The following is a 19,407-nucleotide window of genomic DNA, read 5'->3' as shown; positions in this document are numbered from 1 at the left end:
AGCGCATACCCTGTGCCGCAATTTTCACATGTGCCTTGAACGGTTACCAACGTCAATAAGAACGACATACTCGACGTGCCAGATTGTGTAGTTGACATAAAAATTGTAACAGAGGAAACACATGCAACCACAAGGTAACAAGGACGAGACACAAGCGCTTGTGTCTCTTCCTTGTTACTTTGTGGTTGCATGTGTTTGCGCTGTTACAATTTTTATGTCAAGTATGCACCAACTCGCCCAGAAAGATGTTTTAATGCAGATTTTATAGCTTTCTTTCAGCCCAATTTCTTCAATGCCGGATCATTATGTCGACTGCAAAAACTGCACATAAAGATAAGTATAATTAAACAAACGATAAGAAATACTTCCTCGAAAGCTGCGTTTGTGGTTTGCAAGCGGCTTTATGATGCCGGTAGCAGGCTGCTCGAGTTCAATATATCCAATGCACCGTTCGTTGCGGTGGCGTTTTCATCGAAAACAATTAACTTCACGTTCGCACGTTATATACCAATTCGACAGCACTTTACCTCATACTTCAGTTGATTGATGTCTCTCCTCCTCTTCGTTTCTAGCACTGAAAATGAACTGCCCGAGAAGTTGTATCCCCTGCGGGACCTTTAATTAATGTAATATAGATAGCATCAGCACTACTGCTTCGCGTGCTCTGCGAGAGGGTGCACGATACCACCATGCCGGTCCAGCAGATATTTCGATCATTAGGAGAACCCGCAGGAGTCGCATGTGACCGCTGCCCTCAACGTGGCGCGTTGTCGCCCTTAAAATAAAAGAAACCCGCGGAAAGCAGCAGTCAGCAACGACTCGAGAATATGATGTTCGAATCTACAATACGCATTCTTATGAAAAAGTAACAAACGGGAAAAGAAATCGTATGGTTAAAAGCTCCACCATAATGATGATGGTCATAATACGAGCTAAAGAAGTGCAAACAAGAAAATAGCAGCGACCACCAAAATAAAGTGCAGCAACGACAGAAAAAGTTTACTTTGAGAGAGCATAAATAAGCCTAGCTTTGCCACAGTAGCTTTGGCGAAAATTCGACGTGCCAAGCATGTGCTTCCGTGTAGTTTTGTTAACGCTAAGGGCATTACAGTACTGGAACGGACCGATAACGTCTCCTTCCCATCTCTAGACATGGCCAAACAACACAATCAGTGACAACGTATTTTGATCGAAGGCCCCCGCGATCCGTGACGTTGACATCATGCAATGAGTACACTCCTCAAATGCTCGAGGACTAATAATGATTTTCTTAGGCTCGAGCATTAACCACTGGGAGCGCTGGCGCTGTCGTCATTCTTGCGTCGAAAGTACAGTCATGTGACCGAACTTCACCACGGTAGCATTCGCACAGCTTGCAGTGAGCTATTTTATTGCGCTGTTTAAGAGAAGAAACGTTTCTACAGAAATGTCATTCCTTGCAGTCGACAATCGCTGGGAAAGTGTTGCATTAAAACCATCGAACCATCAAAATACCTTGTGCGTTTGTTTTGGTGTGTGTCAGTGAGTCTTGACAAAATGTGCAGCGCTAACTATAACAATCCTAGTGTTTGCTGAAGAAAGAGACGTCGTAGTGGCATCGTACGATAAGTTTCCATGAAAGGTTTGCGCTCACGACGTGTGGACTATCCATGTTCTGCAGGTGATGTTTTCCTTTGATATGCAAAAAAATTATTGGCACGATTTTTTTTTTATGGAGATAGCAATTAGACGAATACTCCTCGCGCATTTCTGACGCCTGCGTCGCTGTGCAGTTCCGTATAAAGTTCAAGGGCGGTAAAACCGTCGTCGCATGCCATATGCCGTCTGCACGAGTGAAAAACTGTGACGTTCAGCCGGCGAACACGGTTCAATATCGCGTGCGCGAGCGAAGATCGCGACCCGGATGCGTGCCCTCTCCTGGCGCAAGCGGGACAGGGGGGTCAGGCGAGAGAGGAGGGGCGGTCTTCTCCTGGGGCTGCTGGGGCGCCTCGATGTCCTCCTCGCCCTCCGCTTGGTACAGATTGGAGACAACCGCTGCGTATACTACGGCGTTGGCCACGCGAATCACGGAAACCGCAGTAGACGCCTTTGGCGGACGCCCTACGGACGCGTTGCCGGCGCTCATACGTATTGAAAGCGATTTGCGACATGGCCAAAGTGCGCGCCTGCACAAGCGCCATCTTCAAAGCGATCTGCGATGTTTGGAGAGCTCGTGTAGCGCCGGTAGCTTCGTATTCGCTGAGCTTTCGGCGTTTCGTTCATGTTGAAACGAGATATGCATGAAGGTCAAGTCGCTTGCTGTTGCCGCGATTCCTCACTCCAGAATTTCCAGAGCGAGTTTCCGCGCTCATCGAGCGAGACATGTTCATGTGTACCTGTGCGCGCATGACACCGTGCTGGTTAATTAAGTTAAAACGCGTTGATTGGCTAGTTGGTTTTAATCCATGTTATAATGTGCAAGCGCGACTGAACAAAGATGTAGCAGAAGCAGGCACACAAAGACTCTGTGTGTATATTCCTTCCTACGTCCTCATTCTTTTGCACTTACATATTCTATTATTGTTAATTTCTTTAGTAAGGAAATGTTTACAACTTTCTAAGGCCGCTAAAACTATTATCCTTACTTCGTACAGCTATCCACTAATCTTCTATAGCAATCGGTGCTTCGCCTTTCAGGCGAAACTGCGAATTTGTTTTAGCTCAGACTAGCATAAGGTATACTTCCAGCGTCGTGGTCCAAACCTTGCATAAATTTACGCCATGCCTACGGCATAACGCAACTATCTCGTTAATTATGTGCTTTCTCGATGATCTCTGTGCTAAAAATAGAAACCCTCATTGAGTTCCGCTCACGGTCTACATCTATGCTGAGAAATATAAAGAGACGATTATTAGCCGCCATTCGCAGCCTATCAGCAAAAAAATGAGACTGCTCATTTCAAAGGCTAACGAACATTCCCATATATTGTTGTGACTCGGGGTAGTATTAGGCATTGGGTCCTTCGTGTCATATGGATGAGTACGTCCGGGAGTAAGAGCGACATAAAAAAGGGGTTTGTTTTACATTTATTTACATACTGAAACAAGTCTTCAGGTTCTAGTCAGACTTCACACATGTCTGCAGGCGTCAGGACACCTCAGCCCCCCTCACTGCACCAAAAGTCCACTTTTAAATCGTTTTCCTTCCCTAGTACCCAAAACAAGGGAATTTGACGACCTTGTTGCGGCGAATCAGATGTGTCGTATAGATCACAGATCTCCGCCTCTGATGTCCAACCTTCAAAGCAAGCACGAGGCAATCCAGAAACAGACATCGTTCGCGCTCCTTCCACAAACAGTTAACGCTTGTTGCCGCCTCAATGGAGGGCGGCAGTAACAAGCGTTAACAAGCGGGCGGTGGTAACAAGCGTTAAGCAAGCGCTTAAGAGCACTGCCACGGTCGGTGTTGGGCGCTGCTGTCGCCGTCTAGGCGGCACTGCTGCCTCGGGGGAAACACCCAAAGAACGCGCAATGCCTATTGGGGCGCCTGTTTCCCTGTCACAGTCGGTGTCGGGTACTCCCGTCGCCGTCTGGGCGCTGGTACAGGGGCTGCTTCGGGGGAAGCACCCACATAATATCCAGGGCCGATTTAGGGCGCAACAATATAGACCTGCGCGAAGCTTCTGGAACTACCTTTGGTCTAATCACGTCGTATAGCTAAGGGTTATGCCAGAAAGACGCTGGAGGCTTAAGTAAAATTGCTATTTGGTTGCGAATTTGGTCTACAGAGCACACGTTTGATGTTTCTCCATCTCATTTCACATGGCGGAGTCACATTTTTGACACTTTAGGGCAGTTTATTTACAACGACAATGTTTGTCTAGTAAATAAGAGTAAATGTGTTCCTGTTCATGACCTACTATTCCTGCTAGCCTTTCTGCCTGGTATTTTCGTCCTATACTCCCACTGCCCTAGGCTGGCTGTCATTACGTATCAGCAGGACAAATCAGCCCTTGTCGAAAGTTCAACAAAATACCATCTAGTCAGGTAACATCCTTATTGAGAATAGAAATGTGACGTACAAACAGAAACAAACCGAGGAAAAATGCTGCGTGATTTCTACGGTTTCTTTTTTAACGAATTTGAATGACTTCTTAAGATCGGTATTGTTCATACCCAGGAATTCTGGACATTGTAGCTGCGGCCACTCGTCGAACTTGACTGCAGTGTGTCATCTCTATGGAAAGCATAATTAAAAAGGCCGCACGAATTTCAACAAAACTCAACAACGACGAGAGGGTATGCTCGCCTAATAACATACGTATTTATAGCACATATTGGTAACTCTTGTGCTGCCGTATCTGAAGCGCTTTATTCCTAACGGAAATTCTGATATGACGCAGCAAGGACGTTACAAGTGCCGTGAATACTATTGTTATCGAAAGGACGTACCCTCGCAACGTTGCTAACTGACCGGTGTTCAAACTGGTGCGGTTTTCTGAAATATCTTCTTTAAAGATGTTGCCCATTGAGCTACGCTGGTGCATTGCGGCCAAGTTGTTTAGATGGGCGCAGGGGCAATGTACGACATGTCTGCGCTCTTGATCTCGTACATTGTGGTCGTGTCGATCTGTCTTTTCTGTAGATCCATCCCGTACCTTAACACTTAGCTGATTCTGTAAACGAGCACTCTGCGTATATCAATCTTCCAGATTATGTACAAGACGTCGTTGTTTCATCAGTGTTCGCTGATTTCGTGTATTCGAAAACAACAAGCTCGGTAGCTATTGTGCGTTCATCAGACATTTCGTTCCACCCACTTTTCATGTGGGACAAATAAACAACTTACTGCGAGTGAAGCCGTCGGCTGTTTTATCAGCCAATCCGAATTGCCAAGGCATCGGCGGCACTCCACACCACAGCAGGAGCTCCTTGGAAGGTTCCACGCGCTGGCACGTCTGGTAGTACACGAACCCGGCCTGTTGCAGGACGACAAGGTTGCACTCGTTCTCGCTGGGAGCGCAGTTGACGTATCGAATCCACCTTGCTATATCTGGACTAGTCTCCTTGCTTTGCGAAGTTGCCTTTTCAGCCAGTTCCTGCACGATGAACCGCGGTGATAGCTGTGATTCTTTTTTATTTTATAAGAATACAGCTCTTGTGGAAATAAAGATATTATAGGCAGAGCGCTGAGCTGCAAAATGATTATTCAACAATCTCTCCTCCTAAGACTTATTGCACATGGCCTGCTATACTTTTCCGAGATTTTCTAAAGAACAATTGTGTCAATTAAAATTTATGATATGAAGTAAATAAACGTGTAACTGAAGAGAAGAGGTCTAATCATATCTAAGTCAGGTTTTCAAAAGTGACGCTACTTCCATCTACCCTCTGGTGTTGTGTGTTATCAGACGATGAAAAGCAACTACAACGTGGCTGTACAGAACACCGAGAGGTGCCATAAGAATGCTGGATGTATGCTGGACGTGTTAACCCACCCCACAATCTTACGTCTTTTTTCTGTGTTCAGACAAAAAGAGTAGGTTTTACGGTAAGAACCTTGAAAACGTGCTACTTTTTTCATGTGCTGGACATGCAATCTTTGGCTGACAAGCAACTGTAAAACTTACAAAGAACTTAAATGTGCAATATGAGTCGCAGTAAGAGCCCATTTGAAAACTGATTATGCAGTTCTCCGAAAGATACACTGTAATTTCCCAACTTTACTCGCGAAGACGTTTGAACAGGGGTTTACAGGCTTGGAAAAAAAGAAAACGTCTTCGTTCCCGTCACACCTTTGTTCCCTTGAGAGCACGTTCGACTGAACAGTCTTTTTTCTCGAACACACAATTCGAATACGGACACGTCATGTTTTAAGTTCGCGTACGTCATCAGCCTACGCGCATAAATAATTTTGTGCTTTAACGTTTTCCAAAATGTCGTTTTTCCTAGAAAATAAGAAATGTAATAGATTTAATCAGTTGTTTACAACGAGTCAAAGAACGAATAGTTCGTTTTGTAAGTCACTGGCCTCTGCAGAACAATTGCCCTGCCTTCCCAATCTGTCCTTGAAATTTTTTAACTTTGTTAACCTTCTTTTGTGAAAAACGCCAAGCAAGAACATATCCAAACATAGATTCATATCACGTGACGTGGTGAGCAAATTTACATAACGAGTAATAAACAGCACAAGCAAGAATGATAATAACAGAAGTGGATGTGACAGGCGCAGCGATATCCATTACTTTTTTTTAGGGGTCCCTGTCTTTCTTGCGCCGTTTATCCAATATGGATCCGCTTTGCCAATCCACTGCACTAGATGCACTTGTCAGAGTGAAATTTGGTAGAATATTAGCTTTAAAAAACCTAACAGAAATGAGACACGAATTTTTTTCAAGTACAGCAGGATAAATAAATATACAAAAACCTCAGTAGTTAAAGTTATTCTCGCGCTTACTAGAGAAATACAGTGCCGAGTGACAGAGCGGTTACAACATCCTGTCTACTACTCATGGTAATTGTCAGCCGATCTTACGTTCTTTTACGTGACGAATTCTTACCCGAGAGATCTAGTGCTACCACGCAATATCTTAATCCAGCTCATCTTACGCTTGCTAATTAGTCCCAAATTCATTACGCCTTATAACATTTGTTTAACCTCGACTGTGTATTCTGTTCCATGTACCAGCTGTCTCCTTACAATAAACCTACAACTAACCCAGTAGAGGGCGAGTTTAACAAAGCAAGGTTGTGCAAGGGTCTGTGAGAGATGGCTTTTTCAGGGTGTGATTGGGGGAGGGATGTTCTGGGCTCAGCTAGACGAGCTGCGGTTCTTTATTATGTACTTTGGGCAAATAACGCAAGGACTTTCTGCGTTCCGTCCCCATAAGGATGTGGTTGCTGCTGACCGGAGTCAAACCCCCAACCTCCTACCCACCAGTAAAATTTCAAAGTTAGGAATCAAGCACGGAGAGTGTACTATCCATGATTTGTTTCAATATATGGCGTGCCATTTAGCAGGTTTTGTTAATCTCAGAAAATGAGATCAACTCGTAAATGTACACTGCCGCGTTCATGTTTCTCAAGCGTATGCCATATTGTATTCTAACAGTCGTTACGGCTTTCCTAGCTGCTTCTGTGTTTGCCTTCGTCGCGCATAAGGACGCTGTTATAGAGGATAGACGTTGGAGAATGTATTTATATAATGTTACATTCCCTCAAACTAAAGCACATGAAACCATTGTTACTGAACGGAGCTTCAGGTACTCCTACAATGTTTTCACACAATTTGATAAATGATCTTTAAGTGTTTGATACCATAATCTATTCTGAGACTCCAATAACAGTCTCATGTTCTCTTGTATTTTCTGACTCTCTTCAAGTGTTAGTCACATACAGCCGTATATTGATAGACCACCACCACTACAAAACAAAAACAAAAACTCAATACCTTTCCACTCTGTGAAGAAGGATGACTAGGAAGGAAGAAGGAAGAAGCTGTGTATGTGGGCCCCTTAATGGCGAACTGCAGCTCCGCCGCCGGTCGCCCGGCATTGCACCACCATCGGGATCGGCCCCCGTACGGGGAGTGTTTTGTCAACACACGGACAGGATCCTGGGTGAACTAGTCCTTAACAGCTTCACTGTAACTTTGCTATAAAATTGGTTACGTCTTCGAGTTTCTCAACTATTTAATATTGACGACGACGAACGCGGGAGCACTGGCATGAGCGCTTTCGCGCGCTAGCACCGAGGCGAGCCGCGAGCCAGCTGTGGAAAAAGACGACGTTGGTGTCAATCCTGATGATGATAGTTTTGTGTCAACACACGGACACGATCCTGGAGAAAGTAACTCTTAAAAGCTTCGCTGTAAAATGCCACAGGCCTGCTCAGCACGCTCAGCACAATCACAGCGAAACCTGGAGGATGTACCCGGCGAAATCTCCTGGATGCGTTTTCACGAGAACGAACTGAACTGTCCGCCCGGCGTCGACAGCGAGCTGCGGCTTGTGCTGCTCACTGCGCAGCGGTCCGCAGAGTCTGACGTTGTCTGATAACAGCAGCACGCAGCTGCAGAATTCGCGTCTGCAGTAGCGGTTCGTACCATAACGTGTATCGAAAACTAAGCACAGGTATCGAGACTACGCGGCGCACATATTACGCCAGTTGACACGTGGCACAATACGATGCAATTGCGACATGTGACAGCTGGTGGAATACATCGCAACGGCAATGCAAAGTTTGCACATATCGACGCCACGCGGCACGCATCTCACATCGCGTGACAAGCGGCACGATAAGACGCAACTGTTAAGTGGTATGCCACCTTGTGCCCCAACATGCAACTGTAATGCAAAATGTGCACGTATAGACGCTACGCGGCACGAACCTCACATCGTGCGGCTCCTAGAGCGCTGGGACGCCTGTATAGGGCATGTCTCCGTAGCAGTTAGTGAGTGCTGGAGTGGCGCAGTGGTAGACCAACTGAGCCCCGCGCAGAAGGCCTGGGTTCGATCCCGGCAGGCACTGGGTATTTTTTCCTCATTCCTTGCCATAGGTGCGGCAGATAACCGTGGCGGCGGACAACATCGCCATCAGTAATGGCTATTGTATTCCACCCGTAATAGCTCACGCTGTACAAGGACAGCGCAACAGAGCGAACTAGCTAGGGCAAAGCGCACGCGGGCACGCGGGCACGCACACACGCAGACACAAACACACACACACAGATCTCTGCGTTTGCTCCTCTGTGCTCCCGTAGTTTTCAATGTTGCCTTCAACGATGTTGCCTTATCGACTAGCTCGCATACACACCTGAGTTCCTAACCAGCACTATTGGTGCTCAAAATGGATTTTGGAAGACAAATATATGGCACTCAGGTAAGATTGTTTTTTTCAGACGGCACCTCTTATTTCTTGCAATCATGCCCTGCTTTTCTTAAGCGCTTTTACATTGCAAAAATCGGCCTCGTAGTTGCTTATACGTGAGCGCCACAGCGGTGCATCTCATTTCCTTGACTGTATATGCTAACACGTGGTGTTGCCATACGCGTGAAACACGTAAGTGTTGTGCTATGGCAAGTGTAAACATATTGCGAGCAAGCGCATGCCGGTTGTGAAAGGGTGGAAGAGGGACAATAAACATGTTTCCAGGAGCCATTGTGGTCCACGGCGACAATACATTACGGTGTCAGACAGCTATATGTGAATTTCCTGTTCCCGAAAAAAGACACGCGCGGGCGATTTTTGTCTTTTCTGTTTCGAGCATTCGATAAGGACCTGTTTTTTTCTTGTCTTCAACAGTGCGGCAGTAACCTATACAGATATGATGGGAAAACCAACAAGACCAGATGCATACACATCGCTGAATCTGCCCATTTTTGGTATTTTTTCTTTGCATTCATTCTCAGTAATATTTTTATACATCATTCGTTCTTCTATAACACTGTGGTGAAACATATAAGAAGCCAAAGAACAGTGACACCAAGGAAATCATAGGGGAAATTACTTGTACTTAGATTGAGACAAATTAAGAAATGATAAATTAATCGAAATTAAAGTGGCTGAAAAAACAACTTGACGCAGGTGGGAAACAACCCCATGTCTTCGCATTACGCGTGCGATGCTCTGCCAATTAAGGTAGCGCGGCTCCGCTTTCCCAACCACTTTCTTTGGTAGTTATATAGTATTACTAGATCTCTGGGAGTGTTAGCCAGCGCCAGCGCCACCACTCACAAACTTTGGGGGTGGATTTGGAACATCCTTTCTGCCGCAAGCGTCACGAGTACATGATCTTTCTCGGGGTGAAGGCAACTGGTCAATAAACCCACATATGCTGCCTGAAGGCATTAATGTTACCGGATTCGACGCCCTCGTTATGTAATAAACGACAAGAAAGGGGATAAACCCAGGGGCCTGGTTTTTAATACTCATATCAGATGTCGACAAACATGGACACCAAGGAAAACATAGGGGAGAATACTTGTAATTACCAATTTAACTAATGAAACGATTAATTAATGGAACTGAAAGTAGATAAAGAAGCAACTTGCCGCAGGTGGGGAACGATCCCACGTCTTCGCCCCCCAATTTGGGTTCTTATTTCTCAATTCAATTAGCAAGTACAACTAATTTCGCCTACGTTCATTATTGTGAATTTGAATCTAAGTGGTCAACTCGCGCAAAAAAGCGTGTAAGTTTTGGCCTTAGAGATGCCTACACTCCCATCCCCATAGTTTCCAATTCGTAATACGCCGGCGTAGTTCTGGCTCGTAGATTTAGATGAGATACTTTGTGGCACGATTTGTAGCGATAGGGCAAGGCATTCTCGAGTAATTGTACATATCATTGGTTCTACGTTGTGTTTCATTCTGTGAATATAGAACTCAACTATTATAAACTCTAGACCGATCTCAATGCCAGGAATTCAACCCACGATACTATGTTAATTAGCAGGACACCATAGCCACAGCACGAGCTCGTTAAAACCGCTGATGAAGTTAATGACTGCAAAACAACTCCAAAGCAAGATTTGTAAAAAGAATTGTAATTATCAGTGCCTATGATGAGTGTGCACACATTTATGGCGGTTAGCGGATATTGCATGCATACCTTCACCAGGACAACTTACACCGAAAGCTGTCATCATTCCTATTCTTACTTTTTGCTTAGAGCTCGTCATAAGTACCCTATTCAAAGTCTTATTTATGTAATATCTGTTTCTACCGAGGGAGGAGCACTCGAAAGCGTCGAATAGGGGCTCCCATTCACTCCCGCTTTCGAAAGCTGCACTTCTCGAACCGCGACCTGCTGATATTTTGGGATACATCAGATGCATCCTCCCTGTCGAATAGCGTTTTGTCATGCTGCAATATTATTGTTCGTTCAATACCGCAAGGGATCACCAGTGTGTGCGTCTCCTGTTCTTCTATGTCGTTAATTATCAGCAGTTGACGCCTAAAGCAGATAAAGGATAGTACGGACGAGCATTGAACGTACCTGGTCGGCAGCTTCGCCGTTCTCACTGCCCTTCACGCTGGAGTGCGCATAGGGACCGAAGCAATGACCCTCGGCAAGTGGCACCAGGGTGAAGATTCCAAGTTGGGCTCCCTTAATCTTGGAACGGAGAACTGCGAGGCCCTCGGGCAAACTTTTTCTGGCTCGTTCGAAGTCTTGGAGTGGCACCTGGTACATAGAGCTGTTTTCTTTCTCTCATGGTGATACTGTACATAAATTTTGCACATTTACAAAGACTCGCTGAAGGAAGCATAGTTTAACAGTTATGTGAGCTGCAGAAAAGAAGAGTTTCTCGACGTGGGAACACCTCGCGTTTTCATCGCCAAAAGTGTGACGGAGGGCGCTAGTTGTGTATAATTCCAATGTAGCAAATGTTAGGCACCAGACAGAAAAAGACGAGAGGAGGGCAAGTGTAGCACATGCACTTTCGCAGTCCCTAAGCAGCATGCCTACAATTCCTGAACCCCCTGTGAGTCGCTCGAGCTTTTAGCTTTTACAGCCTATAGGAGCAAGAACTCACGGCAGTGTATATGTTGACTGTTGACATTCCATTTGTTACCCCTGCGTTTATAATTGCCGGTACAATTATTAGCATATTTACAATTTATTTGCTTGTCAACAATAACGGAGATCGCGTAAATGAGCCTGTACTGGAGAAATTAGCTTTAATGAAGAAAACTTAGGTTTGCTTACCCGTTTGATAAAAAACGATGGTCCGTGAGCCGGGCATTTAATAGGTTCTTCAAGAGAACAGCCATCGTTGCCTGCGATGGGATTTTGAAAACACAAAGCGTAAAACTTCAGAAAATGGTTGTAAACGAAAAGGCGTCAGAATCATTTAGCAATCGGCTTTGAGCTTTGGAACTAAGTTTTTCGAAATTTCAACTGTAGCCTCCGCTACTCCCGCCTCCAACAAGACGCACTAGTTATACTGGCAACTGTTGTCCAATTCTTCGTCAAATGCAACGAGTTTTGCTAAATATAACGTAGTTCTGCCGTTTCTCATCTCCCTGGTGAGAACTTCAGGGATTTAGGTTTTTCGTGCGCAGGCTAGGGATACGTTAGGTCACTTGCTGGGTGAACACATCTGGCATGCGCTGGGTATGTTGAATGGTTGTAGTAGGAGGGTCTTTCGTAGGACGGTGAAGAGGTTTGCCAGCTTACTTTGCAGTGGGATCGAGTTGGATAGCGTAAAGCTTTCTCATGAAATAATTATTCCTGCAGTTGTTACCTGCAAGGCATGTCGTTTGACATTGAAGGACTGCGGCACATCCTTTCTTTTTTTATCTAGCAATATCAAGCAAGACGTACTCCTCAATGCAAGACGTGGTTGCACAGGCGGATGTTTGTGAATGACGTAGAACACACTTCAAAACAAAATACGTAGTACCCACGAATGCGCTATGTACACACACCCAGCCCTTTCGTGCGTCCGGTCTTTTTCACTGTTGCTCTTGCACCATTTACAATTATGTATCGATGCTAGATCCTGACGTTGGCGCCCGCTTAGACTTACTCTTTAACGGGTCGTTGCCAGGCGCTTCGCTCTCGATGCGCATTGAAGGAAGTATTCGAGTCGGCCAGCGCGTTACGCTGACTTTAGTCGCTGCAAAAATTGAATAATAGCGGTGTGACATCCTTATACCTGAATACCGCTTATGAACATAATTTCTCAAGGGAGTTCTACCAAATGGTATGCTGCTAATGCGAAAAACATATTTGTTGTTAAATAATCCATTTAGGTATCGAATACAGGATGCCCATGTGTGTGGGAAATGTAACCATCTGCTTCTGATCCTCGGCGTGAAAACCGTTAATATACTGACACTGGTAAGAGGGCGTGATTCATTGCGGTAGGCTGGAATATTGAAACTGCGTTCTTATTTTGCGTATCAACTAGCGGCAATCGACAGACACTTCACGGGTGCTTTCTGCTGTCGTTTGGAACAGCCAAATGGTTAGAACCAAATTGGTGAAAATTTTTATTAAACTATTGGCAACAGTGTGCTAAAAGCACTTCCATACAGTTCCCTGTCCTTCTGATTTTTTATCACGCATGATTATTTTCCGTAAGCACTTATCGGTTTCCTTGAATAAGCAATAAAAGTAAGCTACCTAAGTAACTGACACTGAATTTATAGCGTAAATATATAGGTGATCTGATAATCTGAATCCCAGAGTACTTCTCAATGTGTCTCAAATCGGAAACGCGAAATTCGACTCCTAGCGTGCTTAGCACTGATCATGATGTCCCTGTTACAACACGAGGCATGATAGACATCAGAGGGCACGTCACCCCATACTGAACGTCCGCCCTCTGGACATAATTGAGTGGCGAATATTCCCTTATCTTCAATCCACGACATTATTAGCGGCGTCTACATGCGTCTCCGATCTACGCGGGCAAGTGAAATATGTGACTCGATATAGCTTTCCTATTGAGCCACACTGGCAATGCTCGGATCTCCGCGTGTTAGCTTTTTAGCATTAGACCAATAAGGTATCGATCACTCTTAGTGCCATGGCTGTATAGTTATCTCGTTTGCTATCTTGTAGACTCAAGTAAAAAACTTCACGCACTTTCTGTCTTGGGGTACCACGGAACCTGAATAAAAGCCACGTGATAAGAGCTCCACTGTAGTAAACAGAGTCAAGAGTAAGCATGTGTGGTGACACGGCATTAAAATTCATCCGACCATGGCACAAGAAGATGAAGAGCTCGGCACACACGATAGGACAGTTCCCTTACGTACTCAGCCTGGTCGGCTATGCATCTACTGACTGCTCTCGGGAGCCATTTCCACCACGGAAGGCCGGTTATAATAAATCGCGAGCATGGCGACTCCCTCGTCGGGCCTCCTCTATAGACTGGTGACACCGGACGACCGAGCCTAGCCATGCCTCCGGGGGTTCTATGTTGACACACCGGCTTTATGATTTGCCCAGCTGGACAGTCACTTCAACAACTTGACCGACCCGCTGCCACGTTACCATCATGCGAAGCGAGAGCTGCCAGAGGGCGTGCTAGCGGAATTGCAACTGACACCTCCTGGCCCGAAAATGTCACAAGAATCTGCGTCAAGCCGTTTTCAGCTACTCTGCCATCTCGACCACCTCGAGTCCTCGGCCTAGTTCAGCAGGCGCTCCGTCACGAGAACTTTCAACAAGTGAACTATTTTCCTATTCTACGTCACGGTCTCGCACACCTGGGCCTAACCATGCGGCCCATCCACAGGCTCCAACTCAAGCCTCTTATCTTCCTTCTGCGTGCGAGTCCGCTCCCCATTAAAAGGATTATTTCCAAACCATTCGCTTGGCGGACCGCTAGCCATCTAGACTATTATACGGTCCCCGACCCTCCTTCCTTTTATGTTACTGCAGTCCCTATGCCTTGTGTTCCGGGGTATCTCGCTCGCACCCGCTTCAGGAACTTTCTCACCTGCTGCCCCAGGCGCGAATTCTACTCTTGCCGGCCCGGGTACACCAAGCACAAACTCTGATGTGCCTTCAATGCTGACTACATCGCAACTGACGCCACCAGCGTCCGAGTTTTCTTAGGAAACAGCAACAGTCAGTAGATTTTCAGAAGCACTGAGCACTTTACGGCCACAGATGTCCTGCCTGTAGAGGCTTTACAGTACAAGCCCAGGTATCTGGTTCACGCGGCTCGAAAGTCACTTCTACCTCAACAGCGAGTGTGAGTAGCATCTCTACTGTCTTCTAGCGAGGGACGAGCTGCCACATGACCTTATCTCGGAGCTTCGACTTCTATCAGGCTCACGCATCTCCGACTACACCTGGGAGGCCATGGCATTGCGGCATTTCTGTGCTGCCACCACGCCAAAAAGCTCATGTTACCAGCTCCATGCCACAGTAGCTCTCCTCTGTTCCACTGTTGTTGGCGGACTCACCCGATTTCGACGCTGCGTCCCCGTCCTCTGCAACCTCAACGCTTTCTTCCGCGTGTTCCACGATTAACCACTGCTACGCGCATCACGCGCGAAACTACAGCGAACAAGCTCTACCACTATTACACCATAAAAACCTTTTGCCACCAGATGCCAAGCCCTCAGTGTTTTGGCGCGACAACCGGTAGTCTGACCAGTGGGGGCACTCCTCTATGTACTACACCAACGTGACAATGTACAAACGAGATCAACACAGTGGCAGTGACAACTTTCGCTTTGCCGTGTTCATCTTTCGACTCAGTCAAATCGCCTTCAAGCCGTGACCTCAAACTTTATGATCATTGTAACTGTGGCGCTACACAAACTGTACTTACTGTACTATACCGAGATCAACGTGTCGTTGTCAACAGAATCCCTGGCCTGGCATAATCGCACGTACCCTTGAACCCAGGAAGCAGCGCGAGGCTGCAATGAAGTAAACTTGCATCGACTGAAAATGCAGTGCCTCTTCCAACACTGAAGGTTGCAGGACGACGCTGTCGTCGACGTCTTTAGCGAAGCTCGGCGCTTCATTTATATTTGACACGCGCCTGGCTCTTGCCAAACCGGCTCTGATGGTCGAGGCCCCTCACGCTGGGTGTGCAGAGGTCGAAGTCTGACGACACTCTCCGCGCACAATAGAAGATTCGTGATACACGAAGGCATGTTTTCTCTGTCCATGGCGATGTCGTCGACAGAGGGCGCGGCTCACAACAGTGTCAGGCCACTTTCACAGATGGGACCACGAGGTGGTTCCGTGCCCCTTTGGATGCGCGCCCTATCTGCGACGAGCGCCTCTGCCTCCTGTTCACATTTAATGACTCGGTACCACAAACAGGCTGTCCGCAGCACAATTCGGAGCCGCGACCACCAGAGAACTGGTTGTACCATTCTCTCTGCTCGATCCAACATCTCCCTCACCCGAGTGAACTTCCCACTGCAAACGCTGAGCTGACACTAATGCTTAAAGTCTGTCCTTTCCAGTTTTTCGCATACCTTCTTTCAATCGAACTGCGCGATAGGGGAGGGGGGGTGTGGAGGTGTGCAGCCCGTGTGGCGGCGCGACATTCGCGTGCCACCCGCTGTGGTAGAAGATAACAAACCACGCGCGCAAGAGAAAACGGCCTAACGCGCCCATCTTCATCGATCCTATCTACCAATCACTCTTCGGAACCACAGGCATCATGTTCGGTCGGTTACCAGAAATTGTGACCAGCGCAGCTCCCTCATCTGGCCACCTCCCCGCATGTATAAAAAATCAAGGTTCATGAACCGTTCGAAATGTTTGACTCGTAAATTAAAGAAAAGTGATCTAACGAACTGTGCATGAATGTCGCGCAAGCGTTATTTGGTGATGACTTTAACATGAATTATATTCTTAACGGCCCTAGTTATGAGGGGAATCGCTAAACCCATGCCTAATTGTAATTTTGGTATTCAACAATTCGAGAGCACGAACACGTTCGAATAGTGAACCTTGTACACTTTTATATTGTGTCGATATTTGTGTTGGTGTTTAATGCGTGCATACGAGTGCAAGATGCCTGCAGTTCATGCTGAGCCCGCAGGTTCAATATAAAGAATGTCAAAACAAGCAGGATCGTGGTTATTCTGAGAGCCATTTGCCTGGCAATTTTATATGTTTCTTATCCTCTATATTGTTATTTATACAGCAAACAACGTCAACGTCATAAAAGTGATACCAACCTATCACGCATTCTTTGTTTTATTGGTTCATCATGGCGAAGGCGCATAAATTGTTTTCAAGGTGAGCCACGACGACAATAACCAATTTTATTTCGAATCATTTTACATACACGTTTGAACTACCTTGTTCTGTAAATGTTTTGACAGATGTGACAGATTCCGATGCTCTGAATGGAAACGCCAGCTGATATTTCACTCCTCGGTAAAACACTGCAAGCTGTCATGTGTACTTACTCGGCCTTTCCTCATCCGAAGCGTCTTCACTCTCCGCGTACTTGACGCGTTTCCGGTTTCTCTTCGGGTAGCGTGCTTTGCTTGAGGAGCTGCTTTGTGCGTCTGTAGTGCAAAACATGAAGTGGTGATTATGTGGAATTGAATTAAGGCTATAAAAGTGCGTTAATCAATCAAACAAGTGTTTCTTATACTGCCCCAAAACAGCTACGGAGCTTTCGTGATCGTGCACTTCAATAGTAACACGCAAGACAAGATATAGCGAGAACAAATGTGCTAGACAGAACAATGTGAGATAGAGAAACAAATATAGAAACAGAAAACGAGGACGCGCGTGTGAGAGGGAGTTATACATACAACATGATTACTTAGGTTATACAAAACACAGGGAAGGAATTCTGGAATATCTCAATACAGGCACAACACTTATATATTTCCTGTTTTCGTTTCTTTTTTTTTTGTCGAACCATAGGACAGTCTCTAACACAACATGGTGGCGAAGAAAAATCTGAATGTTGCTGGCATACTTTTCTGACATGGAAAATTGCACATGATCAATGCATAATGTCATGCACCACCTGATAAGAAAAAAAGGAAGGCCCGATTTACTACGTCCGACTTTTAGAGGTGTGAGCTGAGGTTTACCTCAGAAGACTGGACTATGGTCCCCACAATGATAAAAGCGGTGCTTGAAGATAGGTAATTCATTCTGGATGCATGCAATGCGTTCACTATTTGTATACTTTTCCCCGAACTACAGGGGCACACTCTATAGGTGGAAGGCACACAGTGAAATAAAAGTTAAGGGAGGCAACAGAGCAGGCGAAATCGTGCGATATACGACACTCAATTCCAAGAACAAGAAGGGTTCATTGCTTCGCATTTTTATCGTGTGAAAAGAAGCATAGCGTTTTGTCGAAGTACAGACCGAGATCTTTCATTTCAGCAACCCTGGGCAATGGAGAATTCCGAAGGGTGTATGAAAATAGCACCGTGTGTTTTCCGCGTATAACTTAATGCCATAGTTTTGGAAGCAATTAGGAGTAGTGTAGCATAATTTTTGTACCAGTTACAAAGTAAAAAAAAGGTATTTTTTGAGGTCTAACCGTGAACATACTGGCAGGCTTATATAGCTTAAATTCGTCTGAAATAAAGGAATGAAGAGTGTTGAATTGCTGACGAAATCTCATTTGTGACCAGTAGGAAGTGAAAAGGTACAAGAAGAGACCCTTGAGGAACTTCGATAGTGAGCTAATAGCTAACAGGTCTCTGTCGAATAATGCAACAAAAGCTTTAGTAATACGAGGGAAGTTATGAAATAAGGTATGTCTATTTGCGTGAGTTTTGTAATGAGGAGCTCATGGCCGACTACATCAAATGGTTTACTTGTAATTGGCCCGTAGTATCTACTACACTCGAATCATGTCATGAATGTAATGAAGATCTTTATTGTGGATCACCCTGATACAAAGTCATGCTGTTCATCTATGAAAATGTTCTAAGCACTGAGAGAAAGCGGGAAATGCAATACAGATTCATACGCGTTTGACGCAGCGCAGCGGATAGATATAGGCCAATGGTTAGCAACTGCAGCACTTCCAGCACCCGATTTGTGTGTGGCGCCACTCGTGCTACCTTCCAAGCGTTTTGAAACATACTAGACATTAGGCAAATATTGAAAATGATTCACTGTGCAGTGCCGTGATACAATGTCATGCTGTTCATCAATGAAAATTTCCTAAGCCATGACAGAGAGCATGGAATGCAATAGAGATTAGAACACCTTAGGTGCAGTGCTTAGAATGGATATAAGCTATAGTAGTAAATGTACTTCTGAACTATGGCAACATTATAATTATAGTTGTTATAGTTCTTAATGTCTTTTATACTTTGATTGCCACATCTAAGCGTGTAGTGATTGTGGGTGGTCTGGAACAGCACCCTATATTGATAAAGCAACACTGAAACGAACTGCCTTTTGGACTCATGCCCGATTATAGGATGTGTTTTTGTTTGTTTCTTTCTTTCTTTCTTTCTTTCTTTCTTTCTTTCTTTGCTTGTTTGTTTAAGCTGCACCAAATGTTAAAAATAACCTCTGGCATATAGAAGAATTCTAACACTCAAGCTAAATTAGACAATGATGAGCGCAATGTTCCCCAAGCAAATAAATGTGCAATTCATTAATTACCAAACTAGCCCTAATTAAGTTTGTTTACGACCTATTTAATGGTACATGTTAATGGGCATGGGCAGGACATGTAATGAGGAGGGAAGATAACCGATGGTCATTAAGGGTTACGGACTGGATTCCAAGGGAAGGGAAGCGTAGCAGAGGGCGGCAGAAAGTTAGGTGGGCGGATGAAATGAAGATGTTTGCAGGGACAACATGGCCACAATTAGTACATGACCGGGGTAGTTGGAGAAGTATGGGAGAGGCCTTTGCCCTGCAGTGGGCGTAACTAGGCTGATGATGATGATGTTCCTATTTACGAAATGTAACGCACAGTGCATGCAAGACATATGGACT

At 45.5% G+C, this 19,407-nt stretch overlaps 1 protein-coding gene across 4 annotated transcripts in view; it reads right to left on the bottom strand.

The window, feature by feature from the left end:
- Positions 1-543: 543 nt before the first annotated feature.
- Positions 544-19,407, bottom strand: part of LOC142564815 (histone-lysine N-methyltransferase PRDM7-like) — a 30,829-nt gene continuing 11,965 nt past the window's right edge. For 3 of the 4 annotated variants that reach the window (XM_075675983.1, XM_075675982.1, XM_075675980.1), the window contains 6 exons: positions 16,884-16,985; positions 12,512-12,601; positions 11,689-11,759; positions 10,978-11,163; positions 4,829-5,078; positions 544-775 (listed from right to left, as the gene is read on the bottom strand). In XM_075675983.1, the coding sequence (XP_075532098.1) occupies positions 717-775; positions 4,829-5,078; positions 10,978-11,163; positions 11,689-11,759; positions 12,512-12,601; positions 16,884-16,985 (758 nt within the window). In that variant the 3' untranslated portion in view covers positions 544-716. The remainder of the gene's footprint in view (positions 776-4,828; positions 5,079-10,977; positions 11,164-11,688; positions 11,760-12,511; positions 12,602-16,883; positions 16,986-19,407) is intronic. The other variant, XM_075675981.1, reaches the window with a different exon arrangement.

Source organism: Dermacentor variabilis, chromosome 11 (assembly GCF_050947875.1).
Source record: "Dermacentor variabilis isolate Ectoservices chromosome 11, ASM5094787v1, whole genome shotgun sequence".
NCBI lineage: Eukaryota > Metazoa > Arthropoda > Arachnida > Ixodida > Ixodidae > Dermacentor > Dermacentor variabilis.
Note: the sequence above shows the minus strand (reverse complement) of the source record. Positions and strands in the feature narration are given on the sequence as shown.